Source organism: Mus musculus, chromosome 14 (assembly GCF_000001635.26).
Source record: "Mus musculus strain C57BL/6J chromosome 14, GRCm38.p6 C57BL/6J".
Classification (NCBI taxonomy): Eukaryota; Metazoa; Chordata; class Mammalia; order Rodentia; family Muridae; genus Mus; species Mus musculus.
The window spans coordinates 12,609,975-12,622,434 of record NC_000080.6 but is presented as its reverse complement, the minus strand read 5'-3'; the positions used below and the strand labels follow the sequence as shown (position 1 = coordinate 12,622,434).

The 12,460-nt window shown below is 43.2% G+C and overlaps 1 protein-coding gene and 1 pseudogene across 38 annotated transcripts in view; one reads left to right on the top strand and one right to left on the bottom strand.

Moving 5' to 3' along the window:
* Cadps (Ca2+-dependent secretion activator) overlaps positions 1 to 12,460 on the top strand; it is a 450,780-nt gene that overhangs the window by 200,905 nt on the left and 237,415 nt on the right. For all 38 annotated transcript variants that reach the window (XR_003950862.1, XR_003950860.1, XR_001781126.2 and 35 more), the window contains exon 4: positions 6,289 to 6,369. Coding sequence is in view for 32 of the 38 variants with exons in the window: in XM_006518048.3 (XP_006518111.1) it covers positions 6,289 to 6,369 (81 nt within the window). In the remaining 6 variants the exon portion in view is untranslated. The remainder of the gene's footprint in view (positions 1 to 6,288; positions 6,370 to 12,460) is intronic.
* Positions 3,107 to 3,821, bottom strand: Gm17805 (predicted gene, 17805; annotated as a pseudogene).

Genomic DNA, 12,460 nt, shown 5'->3' with positions numbered 1-12,460 from the left:
ATATCCAACATATATAAAGAACTCAAGAAGGTGGACTTCAGAAAATCAAATAACCCCATTAAAAAATGGGGCTCAGAACTGAACAAAGAATTCTCACCTGAGGAATACCGAATGGCAGAGAAGCACCTGAAAAAATGTTCAACATCCTTAATCATCAGGGAAATGCAAATCAAAACAACCCTGAGATTCCACCTCACACCAGTCAGAATGGCTAAGATCAAAAATTCAGGTGACAGCAGATGCTGGCGTGGATGTGGAGAAAGAGGAACACTCCTCCATTGTTGGTGGGATTGCAGGCTTGTACAACCACTCTGGAAATCAGTCTGGCGGTTCCTCAGAAAATTGGACATAGTACTACCGGAGGATCCAGCAATACCTCTCCTGGGCATATATCCAGAAGATGCCCCAACTGGTAAGAAGGACACATGCTCCACTATGTTCATAGCAGCCTTATTTATAATAGCCAGAAGCTGGAAAGAACCCAGATGCCCCTCAACAGAGGAATGGATACAGAAAATGTGGTACATCTACACAATGGAGTACTACTCAGCTATTAAAAAGAATGAATTTATGAAATTCCTAGCCAAATGGATGGACCTGGAGGGCATCATCCTGAGTGAGGTAACACATTCACAAAGGAACTCACACAATATGTACTCACTGATAAGTGGATATTAGCCCCAAACCTAGGATACCCAAGATATAAGATACAATTTGCTAAACACATGAAACTCAAGAAGAATGAAGACTGAAGTGTGGACACTATGCCCCTCCTTAGAATTGGGAACAAAACACCCATGGAAGGAGTTACAGAGACAAAGTTTGGAGCTGAGATGAAAGGATGGACCATATAGAGACTGCCATATCCAGGGATCCACCCCATAATCAGCTTCCAAACGCTGACACCATTGCATACACTAGCAAGATTTTATCGAAAGGACCCAGATGTAGCTGTCTCTTGTGAGACTATGCCGGGGCCTAGCAAACACAGAAGTGGATGCTCACAGTCAGCTAATGGATGGATCACAGGGCTCCCAATGGAGGAGCTAGAGAAAGTACCCAAGGAGCTAAAGGGATCTGCAACCGTATAGGTGGAACAACATTATGAACTAACCAGTACCCCGGAGCTCTTGACTCTAGCTGCATATGTATCAAAAGATGGCCTAGTCGGCCATCACTGGAAAGAGAGGCCCATTGGACTCGCAAACTTTATATGCCCCAGTACAGGGGAACGCCAGGGCCAAAAAGGGGGAGTGGGTGGGTAGGGGAGTGGGGGTGGGTGGGTATGGGGGACTTTTGGTATAGCATTGGAAATGTAAATGAGCTAAATACCTAATAAAAATGGAAAAAAAAAGAAGAACAGCAAGCACTTGTAACCACTGAGCGAGCTATCTCTCTCTCTCTCTCTCTCTCTCTCTCTCTCTCCCACCTGCCTTTTATGTATTCTATTGTATTGATGTATTAAAAGTTTCATAAATGAAAGGGCAAATGTGTGAATGAATGAACTGACATATGAATGAAGCTCAGGGCTAACCTTGCCTGCTCATCTTCCTCTCTGTCATTGGGTTCCGTTAGACTGGTTGGAGAACTTCAGAGCCCTGGTACAACTCAGCTTCAGGGCTGATTCCAGTTCTGTAGTGTCATCTCTATGAGCACCTGCTTTCCAGTAGAATTTTCAACTTTCGCTCTAAACAGTTCCTTCTGCTGCTTTACTTCTGCAGCACTGGATATATCCTTTGCACTCGGATTTGGAACAAGACGTTTCTAAGTAGTCTAAGTAGATGTTGCACCTGGATCAGAAATGAAAATGTTCAGAGGAAAATATTAAAAGAAGCTCTTTGGAACTTTGGGGCAGCTGGGGACACTGAATGCCTCATGTGTGCCAATCAGAGGCAGTGATGGGAGGTGGGGGTTACTAATTGTGGTGTGAGTCTGTGTTCATTTAGAACAGGATTTCGAGCTGGTGTCTGTGGGTGTCATAACAAAAATAAAAATTTATGATCCAGGTTAGAAGTTGTTGAATGGCCAATATCTGGCCGGTTTCCTTCCTATACAGTTGTTCCAGAGCGTTTGGCACTGCAACTTCACACTGCCCCAAGGCTCTGGGGGCTTCTCTGGAATATCTAATAAAATTGTTCTACACAGCTACTGTGGGATTGCTGCCTCAGGACACATCCACAGGTCTCAGTCCGTTCTCATGATCAAAGTAGGAATACCTCTCCCAAAGCAGCGGAGAAAACAAAGCAGCACCAAGTGTCTGGTGGGGAGACAACAGTCCATAAAATGTCTGCCATTCGAGTCTGAATATCTAAGCTAAGATCCCAGTGCCCACATAAAAATCCCAGTACAGTCACATGTATGTATATATACGTACATACCTGGATATAGGCACACACACATACATACCACAGCATATAGGTGCACACACACATATGCATGTTCTTAGAAAGAAATTTAATATTTAACTAGTTGGTTAGTTAGTGGATAGTTTATATGTACTAAAAAGAGGAATGACAACCATCCTATTTGAATAGCACTATTTCCTATCAAGATTTTCTGTCACATAACTTACTGAAGAAAGCAGACCCAAGGATAGCCTGAAGCCTATTGTTAGGTTTGCTAAGAAATAAATGGAAACCTCCAACTTCTCAAAAAGGAATTGATTTCTATGGCCTACCACTTATTGTAAATGCAATTTCATTAGAACACATCAGTGCTCATTCATTTAGAAGCCATCTGTGGCTGCTTTCATACAACAGAACTCATGCATCATACAACATCATACAACATCATACAACAGAATTCATGCATCACTAAACCATAAATCACAACTTTATAGTGCTCTATAGAAATGTCTCCCGAGCTGCCCCATAGATTTGTAGAGAGCAACCAGGGTTACGTAACGGAACCCTTCATGGTAAGGATGGGCACACTGAAACCAGAGAAGCTGGAGAATTAGCTGAGCCTTGACTTTTCTGATCTTTATATACTAGTTGTCCTCCTGGAAAGAGAAGATAAGGAAAGATTTTTATTGTAGATCTAAGAGCAACTAATTGGAAATAGCCATCTGGAGAATGGTTGGGAATGTCTGTGTCTTTTTTTTCCCCAAAAGACATAGGCTTGTTTTATTTTAATGACTGATCCATGTAAGGCCACAGCCAGGCCACTATGTACAGACACGAGGGAAGCTTTATTTCTTGGTCTCCTCCTCCTTGGACAGAGTTTTGATGATCTCTTCCTTCTTGGCCTAGAGGCACTCCTCCTGGCACTTCCGTGCTTCCTTGGTCTTAGACCTGCGAGCCTCAGCCTGGTCAGCCAGTTGCTTCTTGTGGGCCTTGTCTGCCTTCAGCTTGTGGGTGTGCTCCATGAGAATCCGCTTGTTTTTAAATGCATTCCCCTTGACCTTCAGGCACAGGCTATGATACATATGGCGGTCAATCTTCTTGGATTCCCGATATCTCCTGAGAAGCCAGCACAGGATCCTCATCCTTCTCATCCAGGTCACTTTCTTGGGCATCCAAGCATTGGCAGTACCATTCGTCTTCCTTATGCCCATATGCCTGCCCTTCCATTGGGTCAAGGTGTTTTTCTGGCAAGGAGCCGGGGAATGGACAGTCACAAGCTTCCTGGTGATCAGCCTATCTTTGATCAGCTTCCTGATCTGCTGATGGGAGCTGGCATTGGCGATTTCATTGGTCCCATCGGGGTCCAACCAGATCTTCTTTGTCCCACAGCAGAGGACACTAGAGGAAATGTCTTCAGCAGCCTGAGCACACTCACGGCTGTACGCAGCCATGGCTGTAGCAGTGAAAGGAAAGAGCCCCTCAGTGCTTACTAAGAAGAGCACTGACTTTTATTATGTTTAGGTATGGGCCTTGAATTCTTCATCTTTCCAAGACTTTTATCATGAACAGGTGTTGGATTTTGTCAAATGCTTTCTCCGCATTTAACGAGGTGATCATGTGGTTTTTGTCTTTGAGTTTGTTTATATAATGGATTACGTTGATGGATTTCCATATATTAAACCATCCCTGCATCCCTGGAATAAAACCTACTTGGTCAGGATAGATGATTGTTTTAATGTGTTCTTGGATTCGGTTAGCGAGAATTTTATTGAGTATTTTTGCATCGATATTCATAAGGGAAATTGGTCTGAAGTTCTCTTTGTTGGATCTTTCTGTGGTTTAGGTATCAGAGTAATTGTGGCGTCATAGAATGAGTTGGGTAGAGTACCTTCTACTTCTATTTTGTGGAATAGTTTGTGAAGAACTGGAATTAGATCTTCTTTGAAGGTCTGATAGAACTCTGCACTAAACCCATCTGGTCCTGGGCTTTTTTTGGTTGGGAGACTATTAATGACTGCTTCTATTTCTTTAGGGGATATGGGACTGTTTAGATTGTTAACTTGATCCTGGCTTAACTTTGGTACCTGGTATCTGTCTAGAAATTTGTCCATTTTGTCCAGGTTTTCCAGTTTTGTTGAGTATAGCCTTTTGTAGAAGGATCTGATGGTGTTTTGGATTTCTTCAGGATCTGTTGATATGTCTCCCTTTTCATTTCTGATTTTGTTAATTAGGATGCTGCCCCTGTGCCCTCTAGTGAGTCTGGCTAAGGGTTTATCTATCTTGTTGATTTTCTCAAAGAACCAGCTCCTCGATTGGTTGATTCTTTGAATAGTTCTTCTTGTTTCCACTTGTTTGATTTCGCCCCTGAGTTTGATTATTTCCTCCTGTCTACTCCTCTTGGATGAATTTGCTTCCTTTTTTTCTAGAGCTTTTAGGTGTGTTGTCAAGCTGCTAGTGTGTGCTCTCTCTAGTTTCTTTTTGGAGGCACTCAGAGCTATGAGTTTCCCTCTTAGAAATGCTTTCATAGTGTCCCATAAGTTTGGGTATGTTGTGGCTTCATTTTCATTAAACTCTAAAAAGTCTTTAATTTCTTTCTTTATTTCTTCCTTGACCAAGGTATCATTGAGAAGAGTGTTGTTCAGTTTCCATGTGAATGTTGGCTTTCCATTATTTATGTTGTTATTGAAGGGCATCATCCTGAGTGAGGTAACCCAATCACAAAAGAACTCACATGATATGTTCTCACTGATAAGTGGATATTAGCCCAGAAACTTAGAATACCCAAAATATAAGATACAATTTGCAAAACACATGAAACTCAAGAAGAACGAAGACCAAAGTGTGAACACTTTGCCCCGTCTTAGAATTGGGAACAAAACACCCATGGAAAGAGTTACAGAAACAAAGTTTGGAACTGAGACAAAAGGATGGACCACTAGAGACTGCCATATCCAGGGATCCACCCCATAATCAGCTTCCAAACGCTGACACCATTGCATACACTAGCAAGATTATGCTGAAAGGACCCAGATGTAGCTGTCTCTAGTGAGACTATGCCGGGGCCTAGCAAACACAGAAGTGGATGCTCACAGTCAGCTATCGGGTGGATCACAGGACCCCCAATGGAGGAGCTAGAGAAAGTACCCAAGGAGCTAAAGAGAGCTGCAACCCTATAGTTGGAACAACAATATGAACTAACCAGTACCCAGGAGCTCTTGTCTCTAGCTGCATATGTATCAAAAGATGGCCTAGTCGGCCATCACTGGAAAGAGAGGTCCATTGGTCATGCAAACTTTATATGCCCCAGTACAGGGGAACGCCAGGGCCAAAAAGTGGGAGTGGGTGGGTAGGGGAGTGGGGGGGAGGGTATGGGGGACTTTTGGGATAGCATTGGAAATGTAAATGAGGAAAATACCTAATAAAAATATTTAAAAAGAAAAAAAAAAGAAGAAGAAGAAGAGCACTGACTAATCCTCCACGGACCGGGACAGGAGAACCACGCCCTCCATGGACCGGGACAGGAGAACCACGCCCTCCATGGACCGGGACAGGAGAACCACGCATCTGTGCCGTGCCAGGGGTCTCCGAGAGCTATAAAGCTAGTTCTTCCCTGAGTGTTCATTGTGTGAGAACTTGGTCATCGGTCCCAAAAGGTGTTAATCAGACCCTCATTAGGAACATTTCTTTAGAACAATTCAAGTAACTAACAGATCCTGTGCAATGTACTCAAATGTCCAGCTTCACATGCTCTACCTGGAAAATATTTATCTGGAATTTCACTCAGACTGCATGCATTGGTTATGAGATTTGTTTTTAAATTGAAATTAGTTCATAGATCAAGATGGGGGCACAGAGTTGTATAAGATGAAAAGTCACAAGTTTTTTTTGGCATTGATGCCCTAAACTAATAGTCTCCATGTTTGTATGATTGTGTTTTATACAGCTGGACAATCCAGATGAGCAGGCAGCCCAGATCAGACGAGAGCTGGATGGACGTCTCCAAATGGCAGATCAAATAGCCAGGGTAAGGGACTTCATGGGCTCTTCCCTGGGACCAGGCCACCGCCCACCCACGAAGTGCACTGACTATTAGGGCTTTCAGAAGATAAATTAGAGGGGCTGGCAACATAGCTCAGTTGGTATGCAGTCCTCAGAACTGAGTAAGCAAGCCAGAAAAAGTAGCACACACCTGTAGCGCTAACAGTCCTGAGGCAGAGGCAGGAAGACCAGGAGTTCAGAGTCATTCTTGGCTACATAGTAACTTTGAGGCCAGCCTTGGCTTCATGAAACTGTGTAGAAAGAAAAAGAAAGGAGAAAAAAGAGAAGTGAAGGAAAGTGAAGGGAGGGGAGGGGAAGAGGGAAATAAGGGAAGGAGAAAGGAAGGGGAGGGGAGGGGAGGGTCCGAATCCTTGGTTCTTGCAATAGCCACTAGTGATTATATGTCTCACTGTGACAAAAACCCAGTTGCCATTCTAAACCTCAGATGTGACCAGCTGAGCAAGAGCCTCAGAATCCCTCAGCACAGCCCACATAGCTCCAGGACAATACAACCACTTTTCAATGACAGTCAAGGCTCCGAGGCAGTGGAGTGTATCCTCTTCATGTATCATCATACATGACAATTTGCCACCACAGCTACAGGACTCCACCACAGAATGTCTCCTGCTGATGACACAGACCTGGACTAAGCTTTGTACCCACTGCTTTCTCAGCCTGAGATCTTTCTTCTCCCTTCCACTCAGCCAATTTCTCCCTCATTCTTCAGCATTTGACCTCAAACATGTACATGAGCCCTTAGCAGATAGCCTCCCTCCTCACCTCCGTTCTGCAGCATTCCACATGCAGACCCTTGCTTAGCTGACCAAGTCTCCTGGTGACTAGGCCTCTTCTAAGTTTGGGATCATACCTTATTGCTGATGCCTATAGCTTGGTATCATCTATTTTATTTCTGTTGTTGACATTTATGTTTTGATAATTAGTCTTCATGACAGTAGCATTTATCGGGTCCTGACTCTGCCAGATGTTCTGTTTGTATGCTCCCTCTGAATCAATAATTAAGCATATCACTAAGAACATTGTATTTATCATCTTTGTTTTGGAGAGTGAGGTATGTAGCTGACGCAAGATAAGCACTAATGCAGGAGCTGTGCTGGACGATCAGCTGAGGTCTCACGTTAGTAAGTCCTTATAGCTAAGACAAAATACCCACAGAAAGTTCTTAGAGGAGGAAGAACCTGGTTTCCCACATGATGTCAGAGGTGTCAGTCCTTGGAACAGTGCTTTGAGTTTGAGGTGAGGCAGTAAGGGCATGTGCCACCTCCTGCCATCCAGGAAGCAGAAGCAGACAAGAAGGGCTCAGGGGCGTGTACCCTTCAAAACTGTGTCTTTGTTTCTTTTTTCTGTTGCTATGATAAATCAACCCAGCAAAGCAACTTAAGAAAAGAAGGGGTTTATTTTGCCTTGGACTTTCAGAGAGATGCAGCCCATCATGGCAGGGAAGATGGGACCGTGGGCAGGAAAAACACGGTCAGAAGCAGGAAGCTGGGCATTCACATTGTATTCACACTCTGAGTGCAGAGAGCAAACAGGAAGTAAAGCAAGGCTGTAGTCTCACTTCCCCTGGCATCTCACTTTTTCAATCAAGGCTCCACTTCCAGAAGGTTCTACTGCCTTCCCAGACAGCAGCACAGATTGAGGCTCCCACAGGAGACATTTAAAGTTCAGACTACAGCCCCCAGTGACCTACTTCCTATGAACAGGCCCTACCTCTCACAATCCACCCAGCAATAACTTAATCAGCAAATTAGTCCATTAATGAATCAAAACCCTTATGATCCAATCACCCCCTCAAAAGCCAACAGCCAAGCCTTGAATATTTCTAAGTTTTTACACAGACACTTTAATATCCAAACCATAATAGGCCATGAAATAACAGGCTGGCAATAGGTGAGGCAGTTACCCTAGCAAAGAATTTAAGGGTTCCCCCAAGAAACTTCTATTTAAAATGAATAATATTTAATGGAATACTTTAAAAGCATAATTGATTTTAAAGAGCCATTAAGGACAACGTGTTGACCATTTCTACAGCTACTTTTCTCTTCTGGCTGTGGGGACAGGTGACAGGCTGTCAGAAATGGCAGGGTGGGGGTGAGCAGGAGAGAGCCTTGTGCTGAAGCCCCTACCACAGGAAGAAGTAGCCCAGTTTGAATGTATAAAAAGGAGTCTTGCTAGATGAAAAGTCAAGGGAAGATTTCAGGATGGAAAACACTCTGTTAGTGCTTAGTATTGCAGAAATGTTTGCGTCTTGTTTTTTTAGACACCTTTAAGGCGTATAGTCAAGTCAGTCTGGTGGCTATAAATAGTGAGCAGCTACAGATTTGGCTAAAGGTAGTGTGGGAGACTCTTGTGTTTTGAAATCTGTTTAAAGTGAGAGTAAATATCACTAAGGTTTGAGAATTTACCTCTTTGGTAAACTCAGTGTCTCCTTTCGGTGGATTTCCTGGAAAACAAGGGCAGCTTGGAGCACTTATTTGCCTATCGGGTAACTATTACCTCCCCATGAATATGCTTACACGTCTTGCTTATGTTTTATTTTCTTTGAAGCTTAGTATTATAATTCAAGAAACTAATGTTAGGCTGATTTTTAACTTTTCAAGACTGTAGATAACATTGCTATATAGTAAATCAATAACACTTATCTCTGAAAAAAAATCAAAAGACCCCTCCCTGAGCCCCCATCTTAAACATTTTCATACAAAGTAAAGTGAGCTGAGTTTTCCTAGAAAATGAACAAGGCCATTCAGATGACTTTATTTACTAGGACTAGAGTCAGATGAGGCTCCATGTAGGGTCTCCAAACAGCTAAAGGTACCAAGGACTCCAAGTGACCTCTTCACATTTCTATTATCTGTTCTCCTCAAAGCTGTCTGTGGTCTTATGGAGTATTCTTCTACTCCAGTGGCACCCTCATCATAACTCGTTGGCATTGGCCCTGACCTTCATTGCTCTTCCGTTGAGCTTCATCCCCAGGTCCAAGCTCACTGGTCCCTAGAGGGAGTCCTTCATTCAAAGGGAACCAAATGTGACCCCTAACCTTCCCTGGTCATGATGAACAGGCTAACAGGTGATAACTGATGCAAACCAAACCGATGATGCTCTTTCCTAGGCACAATGAACTGCAGGATAATGATGGTAATGTTGGTAGGAAAATGTCTGCAGAATAAAGCTGCAAGAACAAATGTGTGGGAAGAGACAAACTCCATTGCAGCACTGAGGAACAGTCTCAATGCTTGCATTTGTGAGATCAGGAACTTCTGAGGTTTAATTGTGTGACTGCTTTTCCCTAAACTTAGTTGGAGCTACCAAACATAGGATAAAACATGAAGATGTTGCCTATCTTCCAGCTCTTGACAAACTTAAATGATGCACCTCTGTTTATCTTTCTTTGGTGTTCCCTGGTTATCTATTACCAACATCACATTGAGTTTTAGTGAGGATGTGCAATTCAATTCATATCCTGAAGGTCAGTTCCTATATGTGTTATAACCAGAAATTGCTGAATATTGGCCCATCCATGATGTCCAGTCCACTCTGTTCTCCCCTATGATGGATTAACAAGATGGATTAAGCACCTCTAACTGCAGGTTAGAGGCACCAACCAGAGCAAACTTATATGAAAACCAGGATGATCATAAGGGACAAGAAGCATAGGGATGATGGGTGTATAAGAGCCAGACCTCTGGCAAGAGCTAGAAGCAGAGGCCATAGAAGACCAGGACTACCCTGCTGCTGTCTCTGCATCACATTGGTTAACCATTCTTATTCTATAAGGCAGCACTCCTTGCTTTTCATATATGATGTCTAGCTATTTGATAGCTTCTGAAATATACAAAAAGGGAACCAGTCGGCCATCACCTACTTCTTAACATCCCTTTCCTTCCCCTTACCTCTTTGTCCTCCTACTTTCCTCAAATTTGCAGTTCTAAGAATCCAGCCTATGGTTAACCCAAGTTTCTTCGTAGCTAACTCTGGTACAGTTAACCAACTAAGCATGCTGCCTTTAGCATGGATAGAATACTGACTGAAGTACCTAGTATCTCACAAACAGGGCCTGCTGGTGCATGCTGCAATCCCAGCATTCTGGAGGTGAAGACAGGAAAATCAGAGGTTCAAAATTATCCTCAGCTATATATCCAGTTCAAGGACAGCTTGAGCTAAAGAACCTTCCTCAGATAAAAGTAAGGACCTCACTGGACACATGGGTGCTGGTCATATACCCCTCGGGCGCGGAGGTACTTTACCAGTATTACTTCAGGATCATTTTGAAGCAGGTTGTCCCAGATATACCTAATACTATTAACCGCCTTTCACGTAGTGTTTCCTAAGTGCCAGGCTCTCCTATAGCTGTTTCACATGACAATCCCCTCAACCCTCTCAGAGCCTTATGGACAGAATTGTGCTTTATCAGAACAGAGCCCAAAGCAGAGATATTGGAAGATTTGATCAAGTTTACTTTGATTAAAAACTATATTCTTGACTAATTTGCCTTCTAGATTTACTGAGTTACTTTCCAAATATGGACCTTCATTTCACTCAACCCCCAAGTCAGCTCTTCTCACTTAGACCAGTTACAAGCAATCTTTGGCATTACAGTAATTCTCCCAAAATAGTTATATCAGAAGGTTTAATTGCTATGCCTGGGTTCACTCAACAAGAAAGCAGAAAGAAGAGTCCTGTCTTCAAAGTAGGAAATGACTCCAAGACAGGATGGGAGGACTGGTCTCTCCTGCCCTCTCTCCCTGTCCGCTGTTACTCCAGCAAACAGCTACCCAACGTCCATTAGCATTTCTGCATCCCCTTCAGTTATATAGATGCAAAAGTGAAGTAGCGGTGATTTGCAGAGCTGTCTCCTTGGATTCAGAATGCTTGCCGAGGGACATCTGGACTTCAGGGAAGGGACTGTACAGCCCATGCTGTTTCTGTTGTAAACATGTTCACCATCAGATGAATCAGCACGTGTGTGCCCTCTCTCCTTCAGACAGAAGGAAGACAAGAGTAAGTCAGCTTCCCACCACACCCAGAGCCCTAAACTGAACCATCAATTCAGTGTGACACGTAAGTGGCACATAGAATGCTGTAATGTGATCTAGCTTGATCAGCTTCACTGCAGCCACTGGCTATCTTTCTTACCAGTAATTCTGGTGGTGATGGTGGCAGTATAACAGTTGGTATATGTGTGGAGACATATACACAGACAGAAAGACAAAAATGAACAGAGATGGATGAGACTGAATCAGTGGTCAATAAGTTTCCATGTTTCTTAGTGTCTTTTACTCTTCATGGGAACCCTGTGGGGTTTATTTTATTTTCTATATTGCAAATATGAAACCCCAACTAGCTATAAAACATCACAAAGCCAGCAAGCATCAGCCCAGGACACCGAGCTGCTTCACCCTATGCTAGATAAGGTTCCTTGATATCTTCTGCGTTGCCTGTGGATGTCTATAATTTCATGGTATCTGATGGGTGGCTTTTGTGTCATGTGTGCACATGATCATTACCTCCAGCTGGCTCCCTCACTTCCCACTGGTAACCACAGCACTTGAAGCAGGGAGGAACCCGGGAAGGATTGGGGGAATCGGATGAAGCAGCTACAAGACTGTTGGTGAGCTCCCCTACCTATTGCCTTTCTGTCACCTTCCTCCTAATCCCACATGAGAATGTCATTTGAATCTCAGGCTATTCTCTTTGAGTGAGCATAGCCTTGTCAGATTTCACACACAACCCATTCCTTCTTCCTAGATAAATATTCAAAACTTGTATGGAAAAGCCAATAGCTAGGAAGTCTTATAGTGCTTATAGGTATTATTATTTTTTGAAAGTATTACAATATTCCGTTAATGTAGCTGGACATGATTAGCCCTGGTGACTGTCCCCACTGAGCAATATTGTCCAGCAAAAACAACAGTGAGTGGTCAGCAAAGATTTGTCTAGAGGCTCCATCCCACCCCACACCGTGCCTGTCTTTTTTCATAAAGCAATATGAATAAAAAGTAATTTTTGTCATTTTTATCTCTGGAAAGAAGACAATGGAGATGGAAAGCTACAGTTCTCTT